The 23,419-nt window shown below is 45.8% G+C and overlaps 1 protein-coding gene across 20 annotated transcripts in view; it reads left to right on the top strand.

The window, feature by feature from the left end:
* The window catches only part of MACF1 (microtubule actin crosslinking factor 1), a 1,825,008-nt gene that overhangs the window by 911,518 nt on the left and 890,071 nt on the right, over positions 1-23,419 (top strand). For all 20 annotated transcript variants that reach the window (XM_069622429.1, XM_069622430.1, XM_069622431.1 and 17 more), the window contains 5 exons: positions 7,442-7,650; positions 7,917-8,234; positions 17,572-17,738; positions 18,053-18,209; positions 21,514-21,631. In XM_069622429.1, coding sequence (XP_069478530.1) covers positions 7,442-7,650; positions 7,917-8,234; positions 17,572-17,738; positions 18,053-18,209; positions 21,514-21,631 — 969 coding nt within the window. The remainder of the gene's footprint in view (positions 1-7,441; positions 7,651-7,916; positions 8,235-17,571; positions 17,739-18,052; positions 18,210-21,513; positions 21,632-23,419) is intronic.

The following is a 23,419-nucleotide window of genomic DNA, read 5'->3' as shown; positions in this document are numbered from 1 at the left end:
CTGCTTCCAGCCCCATCTAAAGTTTGGGCTGGCCTCTTTTGTCCCTGCTCTCTCTCGTTTCTCTGTTCTGGAACTTGGAAGAAGCAGTTGTGTTGACTTGCTGAATGAGTTTAACCAGCGGTTTTGCCTTTCCTAACCCTCATTTGATCATTCTGGCTGTCTGTAGTTGCCTGGGCACATCCCAGTGTGGGTATTCCGCTGCTGAGGGTCCAGCCCAGGCTTCATGAACTCTCCTGTGCTGTACCCAGTGTGCTTGGTCCAGCTTTATGGCCCGTTTAGCGCCAGGGTCTCGGAGATTGTTGGCCCTTACCGCTCCATGTGATGGCCTGGATCATCCCCAGCCATTATCCCCATGCAGAGATGATGTTCTGCTGGGCCACCGGGATAAATCTCTGTGGGGTGCCTCCTCTTGCCAGAGTTTTCCTTATGTGATTCTTCACTCATGGCTTCAAAGTTATCGTTGTGGGAAGGCCGTTTGTTTGTGTTTCCCAATATGGGGGTTCAAGCCCCTGTGCACCAGATCCTGTAAACCACACATAGGAAAGAAGCCTGTACTTTCCTGGGAGTTTGTTAAGTACTTAGCTTTAGGTACTGAGGTGGCCTCTGGTCCAGGGTCAAGATTCTTGAGAGGCTTGTCTCAGCTGCATTTCCGATTGGCTAACATTTAGGGTTCTCCTGCTTGGCTACAACTTCTCGTAGGGCTTCTGGTTCTTCAACTGACGTGTGGATCTCTTCTTTGGGGTTTCCTCTGGTCCTCCCTAGCCATGGAATCTACAGACTGACCTTAATTTTCCCAGTACAAGCGATGGTCTGTTGGTTTTGTTCCATCAGCTTCTTCAGAATTCTCTTCCTGTCCTTAACCCTCCCACAGTTACATTGGGGGGTACTTCCCTGGCCCGGGACATTTTCATGTGCCCTGAAGGGGTTCAAAGAGTTCTAGGATAAGACATTGAATTTTAGGACTTCTCTATAAGTTTAAATGTATTTGAGTTCTGTTCTTCTCTCCAGTCAAAGTGAATAACTGTGTACACTATAGCTAACTTTGCAGACACTGTAGCTATTATCTTGGTTGTGAACTGTAGTAGTAACAATGTAATTATAATTGGTTACTTATAACCTGCTTAATACCCAGCGGTTTCTAAGCACAGACCCGGGGATCGAACCCGTGTTGCTCCAAGACGAGCACGTTTCCCCTGCGCTATCCTCCTGAGGTTTAAAATGTATCCTGATTTTTTTAGGAGGCATTTTGCTGAGTAGAACTGAATGTCCACCTTCTAGCCCTGTTCTTAAATGGCTTGGGTGCGTTAGGATTATTTTAATACTTATGCCCAAGACGGCCAGAATTAACGTGCATAGTTGGTGTTGGCCTTAGAGGCTTTTAGAGCTATGTTTCTTTTGGTTCCCTTCTCTGCCTCCCCATGCCTGTAGGTGTAGGTCTAGGACCTACCATATATATATATATATATATATATATATATATATATATATATATATATATATATATATATATATATATATATATAGGGTGGCTTCTGTCCTTAGGACATCAGGCTTAGGTGTTCAGGACTTAGGGGATTTTGCCTGTTTTGTTAGGCGGTCTTGTTCCCTTCTTTCCCCCAAACCCTAGTCATTTTATATTTGATGCCTACCTGTGATAGTGAGTGAACATATATTGTTGTGGAGCAAGTCTTTTTACTGAGAGAAATCTACTGTTTTATAATATACTGTGTATTATGTGCCATGGATACGGATCTATGTGATTCCATCAAATCGATTAAAAAGAAAAAAAATCTGACATTTTATAGCAAATGTATACAGGGGAAGACCCACCACAACCCCCAGCCCCCATATTCTCCCCACATTTATTAGGTATGCATTCTTGAAAATGTTATGAAGAATGAACATATATCGAATCTTTTATTATGAAAAATATATCGAAAATGTATTTGGGGTGGGGTAAAGGGTTAAATCTTGTGGGGAAACGGTTGGGGTGGGTTTTTAGTGGAGGAAAACGTGGTTTTGTGGTGAACCCCCAGCCCCCCAAAAAAGAAATTGCTATATTTTTCGTTATGAAAGTTTTGTTATAAGTGCATTCTTCATAAAATGCTTTGTTATAAAGACATCTAACCTTTCATTATTACCCTAAACAACCCCCCTCAACATACATCTGCTGTGAAAATCGATGGAAAAAATTCAATGTAATCGAATTCGATCAAATCTCCTACGATGGAATCTACCTATACCATGCATACATTTGACCTGGTATAGATCTGTATGTTGTGACAAGGCCAGTCACCTGGCCTTGTCAAGGGGCATAAGAACCCCTTAGGGCAGGAGGTTGGAGGTGGTGAGAAACAGCCACTCCTGACCGGTATGATGAACGCAAATTAGGACCTCATGCTCCCCTTGCCCCTCCCCACATGCCTCGAAACAAGTACTTGCCAATCTCCTCTCATCTTTCGTAGGACATGTATGCAATCTGGTGAGGAATGAGCAGCAGGTGAAAGAATCACCCAGAGGTGGACCTGATATGCGGCAGATGTGCCATCAACAAATACAACAGAACAAGCCCTCTTTCCCATACCAGAGAGAGCTCCCAATCCATCGGAGCAAGCTCGCACAACACCCAACTGGCCCCCTAGACCATCGGGGGTTGTAACTGGCGACAGACCCAACCCTTTCCCTAGGACTTTCCAGGGGATCTGAAGGAATGAGGCCTGGAAACACCAACGTTAATCTTTGGTCTTCCCAGGCCACCAGACTCAATACACTGCAAGCCCACGCAGTGGAAATGGGCAGGGTTTTTCCTCTTCCTTGTGGCCACAAATACATTTTCTGGGTGGGGAAAGACCATGCCAGATTGGCTAGGGAAAGCCAATCAATGAACATTTGAACTGGAAGCAGGAAGTGTGTTTTTCGGTTGAGGCCAGAGGTGGAGGACTATTAAGAAACCAGGAGGAGGGAGGAAGGAGTGTCGGAGAGTGAAAGCTCACTGTTGACAGGGGATGTTTGGTTTAGGAGTAGTAGTGTTTCTGCAGTGCAAGTGTTTGTGAGACGAGCGAGTAGAAGAGCCTAATGTAGAGAGTGAATGTGACTTCAATGGTACAGAGTGTAAGGGGGCTGTTTGAACAGTTGGTGGAACTTCCCAATTCCATATAGAACACTAACATCTGGATAGAGTAGGGACAGCCAGAAAGTCCCTGGGGGAGTTTACAGGGGCAATGTTGTAGGAAATGATCAGTAGCCTAAGGAAGCCAGTAGACAGTAATTGGTTACCATTCTGTAGCTCTAACTAGGGGTTACGGATGCATGGGTTAGGGGGGAGATACCAATGGAGATGAGAAAGATTTAGATAGAGATGGCCCTAGGGCCCATACAAATATTAATGAAGACCCTTCAACCCCCCGTGAGACTCAAGACTGACGTGCGCCTTTCCGTGACACGTAGGATCAAACGTGGGATTCAAAACACTTCGACAAAGAGCTGGGCCATGCCAATGAAAAGGAAAAATGGTACACCCTTAGAGACGGCAAATTCAAGAGTAACTACAAACTCAATTCCTGGGATAAAGAGATCTTGTAAACAGGAGTCCAGATAAACTCCTTAAGCTTATACCCGACTTCAGCTTGCAGGAGCTAAAACTAGCTCCTAGGTATTGGACATTACCTGGTAGGCAGGAGCTAGTACATAGCCGCCGCAAATCTAAGGTTTATGTGAGATGCAAACTTGACCTTTCTGTCCATTATATACAATCCATGATGCATTAAATGTCTTCGAAATGTCGAATGCTTCTTTATAGAAATTCCCAAATCCAGAAACTTAATGTTATATAGATATGCTGGCATGGCACCAGATTTCCTCGGGAGCCAAAAGTAGCTGTTGGTGTCAAGATAGCCAGGCACTCCAGGGTTAGAAGCAGGAGCTACGTATGGTATGGTGTCTTTTCGATTGACAAGTGTGAATTAATTGTACCTTTGTGTCAGCTTGCTACCCCGAGCTGAGAGTTTAGCCTTAAGGATTTATCCACATGACCTACCTTTAAGAGAGGTTTGGCGTCTTTCTTGTCGGGTATGGTAGCCCCCCTTGAAGGTCCCTGAGCAGAGGGTTGTACAGAGACTGCACTACAGGCACCTATTGCGGCACCAATGCATTCTTTAAGACCTGCTCTCTGTCCTTTTGTATTTTAGGGATTTGTTGTTCATGGAAACCTCAAGGTATACTTAGAATGACTGCCCATGTGGCAACTTCCATATTGGTTCTTACTGGTTTAGACCAGTCAAGGTCCTTGGGCTCTACGTCTCACATCCTGTGGGGTCTTGGCTGAGTGGCCGTTCTACTGGATGGTGGCTCTTGCCCCTTCTTGTGATTGCTGGGCTGGCTTTGGTCAGCCCCTGTACATAGTGGTACGTAAGAGCTCCTCTCCTAGTCTCCACTTGCTCTCTTGTGGCTGCATCTTTGGATCTGAGGAGTTTTCTGCATTTTAAGGCCTTCATCTGGCTATACTGGCTGTATGCAGTGGTTTAGGCACATCTCTATTGGGGGTTTCTGCTGCTATAAACCCAGCCAGCCTTCTTATATTCTCTTGCTAATTCCACTTTGTTGTCGATTCAAGCCTTCCACGCAGGGACCGCCTCCAGTTGTTCTACGCCGCGGCCCACCGTTATCCACCAGGGCCTCCGGCCTTGCTGTTGGTAGCTGCTGTCAGCTGAAAGAGTAGCAGGAAATTGCTACCCTGCCTCATCTGCTCCTTCAGTCGTCATGGGTCGCTGCCATCCGTTATCCGCATGCTGGCATTATTTTCTGCTGAGCTGCCCTCGTACTCTGTGCACAGACGAGCCAGCTGTCTGTCACCAGAGACTGCAGTGTGAGCGCCTGGTCACCAGTGACACCAGTGAGATTATCTTGGCTGGTTGCCGGGGACTGCAGTGAGATCACCTTGGCTGGCTGCCCACAGTCAGAGCACCTCCACTCACCTAGGTAGGTCACTGAATACTGCAATGAGATTGCATGGCCACGTCGACGGGGACCGCAGTGAGGGCCGCTGGCCAGGACGCCAGGGACCGCAGTGAGAGCCCATGGCCAGGTTGCTGGGGACTGCAGTGAGAGCCTCTGCCCTGGTCGCTGGGGACCGCAGAGAGAGCCTCTGCCCTGGTCGCTGGGGACCGCATTGAGAGCCCCTGGCCTGGTTGCCGGTGACCGCAGGGACCTGTTCGCCGGGGACTGCAGTGAGAGCCCCTGGCCTGGTCAACGGGGACCGCAGTGAAAGGCTCTGGATTTGTGGCTGGGGGCCGCAGTGAGCAGCCATGGCCTGGCTGCCGGTGACTGCAGTGAGAGTACCTGGCCTGGTCATTGGGGATTGCAGTGTATGCGCCTTGTCACCAGCGACCTTAGTTTTTGCACCTGTTGTCTGCTGATCGCATTGAGATGACCTGGTGTGGATTGCATTGGAAGTGTTTGATGACTGGAAGTTTGAGCGAGACACCTTAGTGTTTGTGGTGTTTGGTAATGGGAATGAGAGAGCACAGTGCTTGCAGAAAACAGCTAGAGGGGCTGATATCAGTGAGCGTTCCAATGAGAGAGCCTGTTGTTCGAGGGCATTATAAGAGGCTAGTGTTTGTGATCACTCTTCGCGTAATTCGGTGAAACATGGAAACTGCTCTCTTGAACATCCGCAAAGACCTGCTCTCCAACCTCGATTCCAATCCCCCCTGTGTCCTCATCTTACCTGATCTCTCTTCTGCCTTTGACACGGCCAATCATGCCATCCTCATAACCTGGGTATCACCGATTTGGCCCTGGCTTGGCTGACCTCTTTCCTCTCCAATCGACCCTCCAGGTCCAACTTGGGTCCTGCCCCTCCTCTATCGCTTTCTATACCTCTCCTTTGGTGTTCCCCAGGGGTATAAACTCTCTCTCTGGCTGTTCAACCAATACCTGGTACTTCTCGCCCATCACATTGCCGCTCTCTGCCCCAACTTTCAGTGCTTTGTGAATGACAGTCAACTGCTTGTCAGGCTCCCTTCTGCCACCTCTTCTTCTCTCATTTCTGACTGTCTGCTATCCAGGAGTGTTGTGCCGCCAATGATCTCTGCCTTAATGTCAGTAAGCCTGAGATTCTCCTCATCAGCACACCTGCTCCCTCCTTTCCTGTCACTCTCTGGCCGGCCTCTCTTGGCCCTCTTCCTGCTCCCACTTGTGAGGCTAAAAACCTCAGGTCATCTTCGACTCTGCACTCTCCTCCTCTCCTCACATCTCTGATGCCTCTAAGAAGTAACACTACCAGCTGCACTTCCTCAGAAGTATTCTTCCTTTTCTCTCCTTCCCCCAGAAGTTCACGGTCTTCAGAGCTCTGGTTCTCTCTAGGCTGGACTACTGCAACAGCGTCTTTCTAAATCTGCCTGCCTCTACTCTCCGCAACTCATTCAAAAAAGGACTGCGCAACTTGTCCTTGGCCTCAAGCCCAGGGATCGTATCGCTCCAGGACTGAAATCTCTGCACTGGCTCCCAGTAGCTGCGAGGATTAAGTTCAAAATCCTCTGCATTGTCCACAAGGCCTTCTGGGGCCTCAATATCTTCAACTCCTGTTTCTTAAGTATCTTCCTTCTCAAGCTCTTCACTCATCCGCCTCCAACTCCCTCAGGGTCAGTTGCTTCTCCAAGCAACGAGTTGGTGGTAGATCTCTTTCTTCGGCTGAGGCCCACCTCTGGAACAGCCTCTCTGAAACTTGAGGAGAACCATCTCCGGTTCCGGAAGCACCTCAAGACCTTCCTCTTTGCTTTTGCTTTCTCTCTTCCTCTCGCCTGCTGAACTCTTGGCTGAAACTGTAACTGCACTGGTCAACTGGCCACCCTCTGATCTCGGGCTCAGGTCCCCTCCCTCGCCAGTTGCACCCTGCACTGCCCCCCCTGGCAACCCTTGCACTTGGGGGCTGTTTCTGTATCCCTACAGACCCCTACCAGCACTTGATACTTGATGTCAGCATTTACCCTTGCACTTACCACCAGCTGGCCACACTTTTATTGGTTTTAATTTATTTTTACTGTTGATCCCATGTCCTGCACTGCCCCATCGCCCCTTCTGCTCGCACGTTTACCCTCATCCCTCCCCTGCACTTGGCAATCTCAATGTCACCTGGCCTAGTAAGATCGTTATCTTTTCTCCCTCTGTTCCCCCTTCCTTGCCTCATCACGCTTTGAAACACTTGTGTATAGGCGCGTTATAAATGCCATATCATAACAAGTAGAGACATTTTCTGAAGACATAATGCGGGAGTGGCCACATTTGCTTGCCTCAGGTATTTTGGCCTGCACACACTGATTGTTATTAGTGAATAAAACCTTGGGCATGGATTCCAACTTCCTAAACATTTGAAGGTTCTTCTGCACATAATGTTTTCAAACTCTCCCTGTCCTGCTTCAGTGATTGCTCTTGTGTTCTCCAGATGCCATCTTGGGTCGATTCCAGCTTATGTCGCAGCAGATGTCGGAGCGCACAGACCACCTTTTGAAATGCATGGCTCACTCACAGAGTGTGCAGGAGGGAGTCGACAGTCTGCTGCAGTGGATGGAAGGCATGGAGAAGAGCCTTAAAGGGCAGACGCTGGCCTCCATCTCACCCACAACCATCCAGGAGGCACTGGCCATGAACATGGTGAGATGCTTGGCAACCCCCCATTATTTATGTTTTGTTGGTGATGCAGGCCCGGTCCTGTCTTGTCCTTCCCTGCCATGTGTTGTCTTTCAAGGCAGAACCCCTTTGAATCGTTGACCCCTCAGTGATGCAGTTGTGGGGTTATTTCTCCTACCTAGTCAGTTCTGAGCCACTATTTTACCAATGACTGCCATTGTCAGTTCTTGGTGGGGAGGAATATTCTTCTAGATTCTCTTGCTTTACACTTAATCATTTCCTACTCTTAGAAATTAAAGCAGGACATCACCAGCCGCAGCAGCAGTCTGGATGCCACTGGAGAAATGGTGGGGACATTCGCGAAGAGTGCTGACGATGCTACCACACTAACCCTCCAAGGGAAACTGGCCGAGGTGAAGCAGCGATTTGACAACGTGTGCCAACAGCAACATGAGCAAGAGGTAGCCTTGAAAGAGCTCCTACCGAAGGCTGAGCTGTACGAGCAACTATCGGGCACACTGCAGGACTTCACGCAAAGCAGGGCACGCATGTTGGCAGCAGGAAACAGTCCTGATGAAGATATGGCGTACTTCTGCCAGCATATCAAGGTGAGCAGCTGTAGTGACCCATTGTAGGAGCACCTAGTGATAATGTAATGTAGTTATAAACAAGCACACCTTTAATCGCATTATGCAAAGTGACCAGGTAAGTCTGCCATCAGTCACCTACATGGTACCAAATCTATAACTACACAGGATGCCTTTCCACGAAATGTGTCAGTGCACAGTGGTCACAAGCACACAGGGTTTGGAAGGATCGTGTGGTAGTAATACAGAAGGTTGTAAATCGCTCTAATGGTGGCACAGACCAAACCCATTAAAGAGGCACCCTCAGGCAGATGAAGATTATAATCCATCCCTCTCAGAACAACAGAGCATACTTGCAGAAGGAAGGAAGATGAACACCTTTTTTTTTTAACTCGAGGACTGTTGGATTAGAAGCCTATGGGAATCAAGGGAATTATACCAAAATAGGATTGCTTTCTTTTTTTAATTTTTTCAATTAGTTTAAAGTGCAAATTGGTTAATTAAAACCTTATACACTACAAGCAAATCGTAAAAACAATAATTTACTAATTCATTAATAACACATTAGTAACACAATCACAGTTTACGAAAACAAAATACAGTCAATTACTACCAATTTAAGTCTAGTTATAAAAAAAGAGAACACATTGTTAAAACACAAATCAACAAAAACCTTTTAAAGGAAATACCAAATAATACACTAACAGATGGCTCTTTTCCAAATCTAAAAAGCTGCCCCAATAAAAACCTTAATCTCCCCTTCGTAAATAATTGACCAGAATTGATCTGTTTCAATCATTCGAAAATCCTCAACCAGATTTGTATACCCTTTGTAATACCATTCCTTTAGTTTAATACACATGGTAAGGATATGCCTCGCAGTTTCCACCTTGTTTTACAATGTCTACATAGTGTTTCTGCTTGTGGAGTGTTGTTTCAAACACCAGTGAATTCATTACATGGGAGGGTATTCATTTGTAGTTGCAAACTAAACCTTCTCAATGCCCTGTTACTTGTATTTAATAAATATTTTCTCAGGGTGGCAGGATTGAGACCCTAAAGAGCATAGCCGGCATATCGCCTCTTATTGTAAAGATAGGTTAGATTTTTTCATAAATCCCAGGTAGTTGTTTTTTCTTTAGGTTTTTAAGAGTACAGTTAACGTCTTCTTTCACCATAGGTGCCTTCAAGCTAAATCTTCAAGGAAGGGCAATACTGTATTTTGCAGACTTAAATAGAAGTATTCTTAATCTTACCTTCACTTCTGTGTTTTCCTATAAAGTTAAGTAGATTTCCATCCTCCCCCCTCCCCCATCATAATTTTAAAATACAATTTACAGAAGGCTATTTTCCACAGAGTTGCAAGGGAGACAAGCCCCAGCTCACATCTTATTGCCTCTATTGGCACAGCGTTGGGTAATCCTAGAACAGGTCTCCAGAGTTTCCCTTCGAGTATACCAAATTTATTCAAGTATTTACCCTCTACTGTTTCCAAAGCATACAAAATACCAGGAATGATACAACTCCTGTATACCTCTAGGAAACCTTCTATGGAGGGACCTCCTTTACTGGATATATATTTCCGACTAACATTCCACTTTTTTAATATTTTTGTATCTACCATTTCCTGGAAAAAATGTATGCTGGGATTACTCAAAATGGGTACCCCCAAACATGGGTAAGCATCAACAATCTCCAATGTGACAGAATGAATCTGCCATCTAGAGGTCAGTTTTCTTTTCTCCTTCTTAGAAACTCCAAATCGCATAATCTTAGTCTTGTTGATATTTATGTTCCGATTATTTGCCTCTGGATAAAGATGCAAGCCATCCAATAACCTTTGTAATCCTAAAGGTGCTTTATCCATTAGAGTGGCGTCATCTGCATACATAAGACCACATATAGTTTTACCCCCCCACTTTGGGAGGGAAATGATTTATAGTAATAAAACTGTCCCACATATCTGATACGTACAAATTGTACAGATTCGGCAATGTCAGGCATCCCTGCTTAAGCCCCGTATTTGTACTAATCTCAGGTGGTAACATCCCTCCTTTACCCAGACAAATAGACATGTGGTTTAGCATAGTCAAATTGTCCAGGGCACTGTGATCTTTTCTAAAGCCTGTTTGTTGAGCAGAGAGTAGAACCTTCTCCTTTATCCAGTTGTTCAAAGTGTCCACTAACAGAGTACAGAAAATCTTACAGCTGCTATCAGCCATAGCTAGCAAACGGTAGTTATCAGGAAGTTTCCTGTCCCCCTTTTTGAAAATAGGGGTGACTATGGCTTTCCTCCAACTATCTGGAATGATCCCCTTTTCCCATATACCAGTAAATAGTTGGAGAAATATCCCTGTCCATTTTTGGGGATTTTGTTTGATAACAATGTTCGCCAGCCCATCCGGGCCCAGAGCTCTCAAAGATTTCATTTTAGAGATAACTTGAAGGATATCAATGATATCATAAGGGAAGGTATGTGCTCCGTAGGGAATACTGCTAATGGGTATGTCGGAGATGTGACTTGTCTTGAAGAAGAGATCTGCAATGTAATGTATCCGTACATCCTGTCCCACGTCATTATTTTCTCTATTTTCATCGTGGGTTTTACATAATTTATATATGCACCTCCAATTAGCATTATTAATGTTGTATTTATAATTCTTGAGCCAATTTTTATAGTGCGTCATTATATTACTAGATCTCTTCCTCCTCTCTTCTTCCTTTAAGTCACATAATTCCTTAAGTTTCTTAATATCCCGCTTCATTTCCTTTTTCCTCTCCTGAATCAATCGATCAAATTTGTGAGTATAGTTTTTACCATATTTGTTTTTCAAGATCATTTTACAATTAGCTTTCTGTATCAAACCCAACAAATTAGTGATCATATTAAAGCCATTGATAGCAACATCCTGGCCGTCAATGACAAGACGGTCAAACAGTCTGTTAAATGTATCTAGGTTCTTATCAGACCACGTAATCCTGTTTCCTCCAGCCGTAAACTGTATATTCGCCACCTTTCCTACATCCCAACTCTGTATTTTTTACCATTGATACATTTTCCCCTTAGAGCTGTATGGTCACTCAGAGGGGTAGATACATGTTCAAACGAAACACTGGAGTTACTTAGTCTATCATTAACAAACATGTAATCAATTCGGTACCCAACCTTCCTATTTGACCAGGTTTTCCTAGTGCCTGTACCGTTGTTAGGTTCAAGGTAATTTAACCCCCAGTTAGACAAGAGTTTCAACCATCGTGCTCCATATAAAGTCTGGGGATTTTTCCCCCCAACCGAGCAGTAATCTTGTATTTCCGCTGGTACAATGATGAGTGAATCATCCCACAATTCTTGACACATATCCATCTCCTTTTTGGCAGTATCACAATAGGCATTGAAATCCCCTACTATACAAATGTCAGAATCTGGGGATTCCAATAACCATCCATCGATGGTATGCTTTATAATATCACCTATCTCCAACACGTTTTTACCCTCTGGGTGTGAATAAATGTTTGAGTAGTAATTTACCTAATTGGCTTCTCTTATCAATAACTGCACACATAACAAAAGGGGAATTCCCATACGTATCATATGGTCTGTATGAGAGATGCTTTTTCACCCCAATACATAGGCCTCCAATTGGTTGGCCTTTTTCCCCCTTTAGTAGCTGCTTTGTTCCATATATTATATCCTTCCAGTAGCATTTCCCCACATACCCAGCTTTCTTGGAGGGCAAATATATCGCTGTCCAACAGAAATGTTGTACCATCCATGTGGAGTAGGGAATTAAAACCCCTACTATTCCAAGATAATAGGGTGATTTCTTTTTTATACGCCTCATCTCAGTTTATAATAGGTAAATTTCCCTCCAAAAATCGCTGTTCCCTTTGGTTACAACCCAAATCAGTACTTATCTTTGTGTTGACACCCGATTCGGCATTTTTGTCGTTCAAAAGGTATGGCAGATCACAATTTCATAATTGTTACTCCACACGTCATTGGAATGTGCACGTATCAGATCTACTAAAACTGCCGATCTGAATTGTACAATTACCCAGTTATCCCAGCTCCCAATTTTAGGCAGAACAATAGAATCAATGTCCCCTGAATTAATATTTTGTAGTTGTGGGATAAGTGTCAGTGTATTCAATATCCAGGCCCTATTTATAAACGGTCTTTCATCAGTTGTGACTTTCTCAATGATCTTTATACTTTTCCCCACTGTGAAAGGGGTTTCGTCTTTCTTGCCAGTAAAGTTATTCATTCTAACTTTAGAATTACCATTCATTGCCAACCGTTCCATCTCCTTAATATAAATCTCCCTTTCCTTAATAGTGAGAGACCTAGCCTTTTCATTAATAGGGATGTTGACATATTTTAATATTGTTTCCCATTGATACTTCATCACCCGATACCGTTTCATCTATCGTCTGTTCCTTGCCCCTCAACCAATTATCTAGGCCCCTCACTTTGATTGCCGCTGTTTTTCCCTCATCCAACTTCCGCTGACATTCAAAGATTTCAGAGCGGTTACCCACTTCTATACATTCAGAGTCTAAAGGGGCTGTGGTGGCTGGAGCCAAGGTATTCCTTTTAGCACTCTTATGTGATTTAACCTTAGCCATAGCCACCCTTTTACGGGTAGATCTCTTATTTTTTCTTTTGCGTCTAGTACGTCTATTAAGCCCCTGGGACATAGTTATTTCCGAAACACTGTTACTTACATTTATTACCTCCTCCTGATGTCCCTTAGAGGAAGGTGTCTCACCCTGATGGCCCTTAACTGAGAATCACCTCTCTCATTCTCTCTCTCAGCAGCCAAAACCAATTCACTCAGATCTCCTAAGGCTACATTTGCTTTAATCAAAGTATTATCTTTACTATGAAGGTCCTTTCCCCAATTTTCCTCAATCATAGTCCCAAGAGATCTGGTGTTATCAATAGTCTTTGGTACCAATGATTTGATGTCACTCTGTTCCTTTAGCAACTTAGTGCAGATGGTCAGAACAACATCCATCATGGTAGTTAGAGCATCAATCAAATTTCTCCCAGACTTTAAGTGAATTTTCACTTCCCCTGCCCCTTACCTGGTTTGGTGAATTTTTAATAGAATTCCCCATATCATTCCATGACACATTACCCTCATTAGATTCGGCTTCTATCTGTGCACATTTTTCCAAATCGGGAGTAGCTGACAGATTTATTCCAATTACGTTATTCATGTTGGTTTCTTCTACCGCAGAGATATCCAGATCCATGCGTGTTCCCATAGATTGCCGTCTAAGATTCTGTACTAATTTCAGCAGTGAATTGTTATCAATCATCGAGCTATTGATGGGGGGGGGGGGTTTGTGGCTCTACTGTCTCGGGAACATTTGCTTTTTCTTTTACAGTTAAGAAACTAAGTATCTTAGGCTGATCGAGTGCACATTTAACAGAATTTATATGACTAACATCTTTGTTACCTCTTTTCTTTGTGTTTTTTTCCTGACCTAACACCAAAGTCCCTTGTTGGGTGTATTTTCTTACCTTTCATTGACCTAAGATTGTGTGAGCGTGTGCTAGGGCCCATGTTTCTGATATAAGAGTAGTCCAATTACTCAGAATTATATACCTTAGGTAAAGAATTCCTATTAATCCCAGAGGAGAGGGGCCACCTTGCAGCCTTCAGTGAGGAGGAATCCAAGCCATTTCACAGCTAGTAAGACCAAAATAACTCCCTACTAGCAAATAGAAGGTTAAAGTGCTAAGTGCTTATGAACAACAATAGATATAGTTTAGAATTAAGAAAAGAGGGGGGGGCTAGAGGCTGGAATTAACAATCCTTGCCTAAACATTATAGGGGAGAAGATAACTTTGCAGCCCCAAACTAAGTGCAACTATAGTCGAACAGGATAATTGTACAATATCACTTTCTGAAGAGGAGAATAAGAAAAGGAACTATGCGCAAGGGGGCATAAATATTAAAAAAGCCATTCATATAAAAAAATATCAAAAATAGGTTAAAATTTAGACAGCTTGCTGATAGGAAACAGCTCCACTTATAACAAAAGGTTCAGTTTCGAGTGACCGCCTGAGTTGGGAACGCCTGACAGCTTGAAGAGCGGCCTTAGTCCGACTCTCCCCCCCCCCCCCCAACCAGGAGATTTATTATGACTTAACTTAGTGGGTTGCTTACTTCCAATCCTTCAGCTGGTAGTGAGAATTCCTCCAGGGATTACTAGGTACGGCGACAAGCTGTGCAGGTGTTCAACTCGCCCTAAATCGCCCAACCGCCCAACAGCACCAGCCCTTTACCCACCAGGGCTTAACTCCACAAGGGTGCTGGCGTTGTGCTCTTGAAGCTGCACTTCCTGGATGGGCGTGGCTTCACAGCAAAGTCCGTAATTTTAAGAACAAACACAGTTGTGAGCAGGGAAAATGCTGCGTTCCGACTCAGGCAGCTTTTAAAGTAATTAATCACGTCCCAGGAGTGCCAGCGTTGTGCTCTTGAAGCCGCACTTCGCGTTCTAGGCGTTCTAGGCTTGGTCAGGAACACTTTCAACTGGAACGGAAAGGAATAACGCTCTAGTGAGGGGAATGATTTTCAAATTCTCGAGGTACAAACTGGTCGCTCCTAGTCCGGGCCCCAATGACTGTGCTATGGATTGGCCTAATCATAGGGTTTATGCTTTTGGAGTGTCTATGCAACTAGAACGCATTGGGTAAACTCACACATTGTCTATGCAACTAGAAGGCAAGAGATTATCTGACTAATGGCTGCAATTGTCCTCCTTTTATCCCAAATTCGAGCTGACGTCGTCACCCCTGAGCCCGCTAATAGTAAGGAGCTACACCATTCAAACTGGCAGGTGCACCCCAATCATGGCCAGCCTCCAGCCACCACAGTTGCCTAGTGTGACAGGCCCAGCGGCCTCAGCCTGGGGCAGCAAGCCTACCAGGCTCCTGCCCCACAGGCGGGGTGTGGTAGTTGCGAGGGCCCCTGTTTATGCCCCCGTTTATGCTGTGTTGCATGCACCAGGTACCACAATCCGTCGCCCAATGCCTGATGTTCCCCATGCTGGCCAGAGTTCACTTCTGTCTCCACAGGACAACCTGTCCCAAAAGGGCATGCAGAAGAAGGTACTCGCTGCACTCTTCGGAAAAGAAATGCTGGCTTTGCTGGGTTTCCCTACTTGACCCATACATATTTGCTTTGCCAATACTTATTCATCCTTCTTAAGACTCCTAGGAAGAGGTTAAAAATAATACATGTGACTTGTGCACTAGACCTATCCCATTCAGCACTTGTCTAATTGTAATTCTTACTTTGTGGGCTCATTATGGACCCTTGACTAGACTCGCCCCTTCCTGGGACTTAGCATTGACCACTCGCCTTGCTACCTTGAACTGGTTTGCCTACAGCTCTCAGAGTTGTCCCTGTCACCAGAGGCGTGGGCAAGGCCCACCCAAAATCTGTAAATGCCCACTCAGCAGCGCTGTGTGGGTATTTACAGATATTTTGGTCAGTGCAGTGGGCCCAACTACATTAGCATCAGGCCCCATTTGCTAGACAATCCTGGCTACGCCTCTGCCTGTCACTAAAGTAGGTTGGCCTCCTATACATCTGTCCACCAGGCCAGAGTATAGTAATCCAGTCCTAACACACAGCTTCTGTACTGAGGATTTATAAGGTGCCTGCTGTGAATGTAGTCACTTTTCAGCACCTCAAGGTGAGAGGGTGAGGGACTGATGTTCACAGTCTTGGGTCATTCAGATCGGCTAAGTGTGGTGGAGAATGCAGGAAGTACAAGGGCAAGCGGGTGCATAGGCAGGTACATAATGACAAAATAATATTCTAAGTAACATAACACTAATGAAAGTGGCCGCAGGAGGACCATGTAGGTGCCAGGGTAGTAGGGCAGTAGAGGGGCAAGCTAGAGGGAACAGCTCAGGAAGCAAAAGCAGTGGACCACAAGTTTAAAGAACTATATTTTTGAAATAAGGGCTTTTTCTGAAACTGAGTTACTTCATCATCCACCCTGAGAAAACAAGGCAAAAAGTATTTTTTCACAGTTCATATGATTGTGATGTAGAGAAGTACCTTTTCACACATTTTACATGTGGGCAGTGCTGAATGCAACACTTTTGGCGCAAGTGCTCCCATGAGGATATCAAGGGTACTATGAACACCTCTTGCAACTCACGTGTACACTAGGATTTGGGCACCGCTCAAAGCTCACATACTTACATTTGGGCTCAGTGGCGTGGGCACCGCTCAAAGCTCACATACTTACATTTGGGCTCAGTGGCGTGGGCACCGCTCAAAGCTCACATACTTACATGTGGGCTTTGGCAGTGGCCTGGACACAGCTCAAAGCTCACATACTTACATGTGGGCTTTGGCAGTGGCCTGGGCACCGCTCAAAGCTCACATACTTACATGTGGGCTTTGGCAGTGGCCTGGACACAGCTCAAAGCTCACATACTTACATGTGGGCTTTGGCAGTGGCGTGGGCACCGCTCAAAGCTCACATACTTACATTTGGGCTCAGTGGCGTGGGCACCGCTCAAAGCTCACATACTTACATGTGGGCTTTGGCAGTGGCCTGGGCACCGCTCAAAGCTCACATACTTACATGTGGGCTTTGGCAGTGGCCTGGACACAGCTCAAAGCTCACATACTTACATGTGGGCTTTGGCAGTGGCGTGGGCACCGCTCAAAGCTCACATACTTACATTTGGGCTCAGTGGCGTGGGCACCGCTCAAAGCTCACATACTTACATGTGGGCTTTGGCAGTGGCCTGGGCACCGCTCAAAGCTCACATACTTACATGTGGGCTTTGGCAGTGGCCTGGACACAGCTCAAAGCTCACATACTTACATGTGGGCTTTGGCAGTGGCCTGGGCACCGCTCAAAGCTCACATACTTACATGTGGGCTTTGGCAGTGGCCTGGACACAGCTCAAAGCTCACATACTTACATGTGGGCTTTGGCAGTGGCGTGGGCACCGCTCAAAGCTCACATACTTACATTTGGGCTCAGTGGCGTGGGCACCGCTCAAAGCTCACATACTTACATGTGGGCTTTGGCAGTGGCCTGGGCACCGCTCAAAGCTCACATACTTACATGTGGGCTTTGGCAGTGGCCTGGACACAGCTCAAAGCTCACATACTTACATGTGGGCTTTGGCAGTGGCGTGGGCACCGCTCAAAGCTCACATACTTACATGCGCAAACTCGTTTTCCAGTTTGCACATCGCAGTGGAAACTTACCACCACTAATATGCTTTCAAAGACACTGTGTCAGCTCATGAGCTTACATTCAAGTTTGCGTATTGTCTTCATCTAGCGCATGTTAACTCTCCTTCCTTCAGGAGCTCAATACAGCCTTGAAGCAACAGAAGGAGAACATGGAAATCCTGCAGCAAGTGGCAAAAGAGCTCAGCGCCTCTTCCTTTCAGACTGATCCCTCCCAGCATTTACAGCAGGTCGAGAGTTTGATGAAAGAATTCACGCAATTACAGGAGGCAGCAAAACAAAGGTAAGGTCTCCATGGACCAGGACCAGGATGTCTGTAGACGATGGGAGCAGTGTCACTTGTTCTTTATCCAGCCCACCCTTGCTGCAACCACTGGTGATCCTATGTCTTCTGCTTTTCCATGCCCTGCCCCCACACCTACAAATGGTGTTCCATGTCCAGCTCCCTCTTCTATCTTTGTCCTCACAGCCCCTTCTCCTGCCTAGAACAAGGTTGTTCTTCTGTATGTGGGCCTCTGCTTCCTTCTCTCTGTGAGCACATGCCTTCCATCGTGAGTGCAGGCCTCTCAATGGCTGACCCTGTCTCTTCCTTTCTAGGGAGCAGGAATCGGTGACCTGCCAGCAGCGCCTAGCAGACTTCCGCAGGTTGGTGGCCTCTGTCAAGAAGTGGCTGACAGAAACAGAAGGGAGTGTACCGGCTGTTGATCCTTCCATGGGCAATCAGGAACTGGAAACCAGAATCCAGCAAACCAAGGTGAGAAGAGAAGTCCAGATATGCATGGTCATAGTGTGTGCAACTCTCTATGCCAGTGTACGGCTCTGAATGTGTGCCACTACCTTTCACCACTGTTTATTATACTCTGTGTGGGCGGCTCTGAATGTGTGCCAGTACCTTTCACCACTGTTTAGTATACTCGGTGTGTACGGCTCTGAATGTGTGCCACTACCTTTCACCACTGTTTATTATACTCGGTGTGCAGCCCTTCGTCCTCCTACGGTCGATAAACTGAGTATCATAAAATTGTGAGTTTACAGATATTATTACTGAACATAGAAGTGGGACATACCATAGCCATTGGCTAGTAATATTTGACTCTTCGTGCTTTTTGTATGTATAGAAATGAGGTGGCAAGTGACTTTTATATGGCTGGCTAGTAGTTTGTAACTTGTTTTTTGCCCCCAGATATTATTTGTGTGTGCATCTATTTGTGGCATCTTCTAGGTGCTGGTGTGTGCAGATCAAAATGTTTGCAGTTGTCTTTGCCACTGTATCCATCTTTGTCCTGCTGTCTGCTACGGCGTACAGATTCAACTGTATGTAGTGCTGTGTTCTGTAGTGGGCAGAATTCTTTGTTCCGGTGTGTGCAAGATGTTCTGTGTGTGCATTTGTGTGTCCAGCTGTCTATATCACTGTGCACAGTTCGTGATGTGCCAGCAATGCACATTGTTGTGCTGGTATATGCCTCTTTTTTTGTGAAACTCTCCTTGTCATGCTTTTTGACAGTATGTTCTGCTGGTTGACTTTCGGTTATGTGCTTGAACCTCCCTCCATGTCTGAATGTCTACTTGCATGTGCTTACATGCAGTCCTCTGACCTTTTGCTGCATGTCATTTGCAAACCATGCGTGCACCTGCTTATGCATTCTGCGAGGAACCCAAGGGCGTCCTCACTTCTTTTCCCCGGTATCCTCCTCTCAGGTGGCCAGGGAAAGGTCATCGCTTTTGGATCATGATCCTGGGGTGGATATGCGAGGGATCATCATCTGGGTGGAGGGAAGGTGGGGAGAGCATGTCCTTAGGTGACACATGGTAGCCCCCATTCCCTTTTCAGAAAGAACCCTCTGTCCCTCAAGCCTTTGTAGGCTACTGTCATCCTTTTCCCTTCTCATCCCTCCAAAATGTCCCCAAGAAACACCACCTCAACATTGGGACGAGGAAGAGACCACTAGGAGGAAGACACATCCTCATTTGGGTGAGACAAATACATATCAGCCAATATTGTTAAAACAGGCACCAAGACAAGGAGGAGACAATATGGAGTTATTCACGCTTCCTTTATTAATTCAGATATCCTCAAACACCACTGTGGTTCTGAGATGAAGAAGAGGGGTATGGAGGTATACAGGTGGAACGGCCCAGTACGTCCACCTAATGGTTTCGCCATAGTCAGGAAATTGGACTTAAAGACCCACACCCGAAGTCAATTAACACTTCGAATGGATATAAAAATTCTTGCCGCCCAGCACAAAGGGGAACGGGCTGGAGAGAAGGAAGCTGGAGACACCAGAGCCAGGAGCTGTGTCAAGTAGGAGATAGACACTGAGGCCGAGGCCGGTCACAAGAGGGTCTGGAAGTCCTTCTACCATCCTTTCTAGGTACACACAGCAGGAGCTGTGGTACGCCAGAGGACCCCAGCCACCGCAGGAAACCAGGAGAGTGAGTGGTGCTCTCTGCGGCTCCCACAAAGGAGTCGAAGCTTGTGGAAGCTGGAAAGCAGAGCGAAGAGTGAAAGAAACAGAAGGGAGCTGCTGTGTGCAACCGCTGAGTGATACCGAGGCACTCCGGGAACTTGAAACAGGTACTTTTGAATATCGAACAAACTGAAAGTTATTGTAAGTACTTTTGAACGCTGAAACAAGTACTTTTGAAATACAGAATGACATTATCAGCACCTTTTGAATGCCGCCCACAGCAAAAGCAAGTTTTGAGCACTCGCGAGTTGAGTAAAAGAGGTGGTGCATGTAGCAGATACCACAGAATCTATTGTTTGAGAAGCAAGTATTGGCAAAGCCAAGAGAATACCAAGAAGGGTATCAGATGAGAAACCAAGTATTGGGCATAGCTAAAAGAGTTCACGGAACTGCAGGTTAAGAGCAAACCTGTATTGGCAAGAGCCGGAGGGATACAGAAAATGGTAACTAAGTGCACGGGGACCAAACAAGCCACAGAACAGTGTTAGAAGAGTGCGACATTGGTGAAAGAACCAAGCATCACTGTTAAAGGAAAGCAGAGGCCAAATGTTGACAGACAGCAGTTAAGAAAGGGTATTGGTTGCTTGACCTGTAATGAGTGGATTGTGTGGTCCGACAACTGGGCCTAGACTGAGTGCCCCCTGTATGGAAAGTACAATGAAAGTATCCATAAAGAAGCTTGTGTTTTACAACAACTGATTGTGTGATTTTGAAGTCAAGAAACAGAACTACCTATGCAAGCCAGTGAAAAGCACTGATGTGTTGTTTTGAAAAGCTGGAAGATTTTAACTCTTGAGGAAGGAAGCCCCTTGTGTTTTGTTGAATGCTGAAAGATTTTGAGCTCTTGGGGGAAGGAAAAGCATTATGTTGTTTTGTTGAAAGCTGGAGGGTTTGAACTCTCGGCAACCTGTGCTTTATGAACTGCTTTGAACTTGGGGAAGGGGAGCGGATTACCAGCCAAGAGCTAGAAGAAGCTCTGAACTTTATTTTTCACAGCATTCATTTTGATGCAGACATCCCTACGCATTGTATACAGTTAGTTGCGAGGGCAACAATAGGTTTTGAACACACACAGATATTTGATTTGGACTATATGACACAGACTATCCTTAGTTTTCTTTAGCCAGGGAAATCACACCTTAGAATAGGGCAAGTTAGGCATTACTCCACAGGGCCTTTCAAATGTAATAAAACTTTAACGAACTTGAGCCTGGTGTCTGTGTCTAAATCTTGTTGTCTTCACAATTCCTGTTTCTTAGTACAACTCTCTGTTTGTGTGTACATACATGCATGTACCTGTAGTGGCGTAACACAAAATAAGCAGGCTCTCCAGCTAAATGTGGTCAGTGGCCATGGATATTACTGTTGCCCAGATGTGTATACAGCCTTGGAGTCAATTTGGGGGCCTCTGGATTTCTCAAGCCCATCTGCACTACATGGGCTTCAGGAGTGTTAGACTAACTTGCACCTGGCTGCACAAGCCTGCTTTCTTGCAGTTTGCATTCTCTTGCCTAGAGCCTGTCGATTTACTTTTGCCACTGTACCTGTTCCTGGAAAAACATGAAGCTCTCTCTACTTTTCCCGTAGGCTCTACTGGTGCAGTGGGCTGGTCGCAGTGACCAGGTGGAGGAGATCAGTGACAAAGGAACGGCGTTGGAGAATCTGATCATGGCGATTACTGCACCGGAGGTTCAAAGCAAGACAGGTGAGCACACGTATGAGGTGCAGGCTGAGCCAAGGCTAAAACATACTTGTGAGCAGGCATTACAGGCAGATAATGACGCGCTATTCATATAGCGCTTTCACCAAAGCGCTGTACATAGAACTTATTTACATACAATTATCACCCAACCAAAGTTGATAATCCGTTATCGTCCTCGGAAGGATGAAAGGCTGAGTTGGCCGTGCCAGCATTTGAACCTGCGTCCTGCACGTCACACACCGGTCGCAGCAGTGATCGCTCAACCCATTGAGCTATCTTACCTGCAGAGCCAAGAATAACCAAGATAATCGAGTTGGCACCCCAAGCCTAATCACAAACTAGGGAAGGTGGGTAGAAAGAGCTATAGCAAACCATGAGTGGCAGGCGCGGGCAGTGCCAGAGCACAATCCGGGACAGATTATCAAATCACAGGCAGACTTGAGACCAACCAAGACAGGTCAACGTGCGCTGTAGGTACTGGCAGAACCATAGGACCAAACCAAGGCAGGTGATCTGAAATATGACTGAGCCATCCCAGCCGCAGACCGTAGCAAATCTGCCTTTTATCATGCCCCCCCCCCCATGGTCCGAGAACACCCCTCCTCTCCACTGTGTGCCATTGATCCCTTTTAACACTGACAATCTGCCCCACAGCGTGCCAAGGCTGTATGGGCAGTGAGAACCCCTGTCTCTGACGTCACAGACCTGTCTTGGCTATTGTGGATAGTGTAGAGGCACTTTGGGGAGTGCGATAGGACTTGTAACTTTGTGTCCGTGTGTAGCAGCATGTGCACCAGGGGGTCAATCTTGTCCCCAATATTGCTTCTCTATATGGCAGCACTGGGGTATTTGGTAGCAGACCATGGCGCTGCCATTCACTTTATCTCTCTCGTGTAAGGAGGATGGGCATTGCCTCTTGGCCGTAGAAAACAAGCTGCATGAGTTAATGTCATGTACATTTTGTACTGTTCAGCCTAGATAAAGTTTTCGATCAAGTACAGTCTTGGCTATCTTTATTGGCAGTTGGGGGTAATGTACCATCCTTAAATGTCTCTGTAAATCATTAGGATTTACTCTGGACAGTCGTCCATCTATGAAACGTCATGTCTAGTGAATTATCAAACCTCTCTTCTTTGTAAGATTAAGCCGTTTCTGCCTCCTGGCTGGTTTCATTCTGTTTTCGAATCTTTGATGACCCCTCAGGTGGATGGTGGGAACGCTTTATTGGCCAGTGATAAGACAGAAATCATATTTTTTGGAATTCTGACGACACTTATTAGGGCCTCTAAATATGTTACTCACCTACCCTCTCTTCTTTGATATCAGTCTATCTACATGTGGTGGCCAGGGGCACTTCACCTGATGTCCCCTACCATTGCAACCCTTTGCCATAAGGAGATTTCATCCTACATTGGTTTCCTGTAGTAGACTGGTGTGGCAGCTGTAATTACAGTTTAGCTTCACCAAGAGTGCAAGCCGTTTTACCACGCTGGTAACCCAATTTGCCTTTTCGGTAGCTATTAGGGTAGCATTGCAATTTTGTAAAGCCTGCTCTCAGCCATTTTGTAGTTTAGGGCATCCTTTCTTCAGGGCAAGCATGAGGTGGGCTTAAAATGGCTATTCCGGTCATCTGGGCTCTTTGAGTCCACATGGTAGCCTCCATATTGGCTCTAACAGGTTTAGTCCAGTCTAAGTCTGAGCTCTCCCTCTCACTTCCTGTGGGAGTGGTTTAGGCTGAGTGGTCATCCAGATGCCCCACCGGAATGGTTGGCTTCCTGGCCCTACGGCAGT

Source organism: Ambystoma mexicanum, chromosome 11 (genome assembly GCF_040938575.1).
Source record: "Ambystoma mexicanum isolate Mex_15411 chromosome 11, UKY_AmexF1_1, whole genome shotgun sequence".
Lineage (NCBI taxonomy): Eukaryota > Metazoa > Chordata > Amphibia > Caudata > Ambystomatidae > Ambystoma > Ambystoma mexicanum.
The sequence above is the reverse complement of the archived record's forward strand: the minus strand, read 5'-3'. Positions and strand labels throughout refer to the sequence as shown.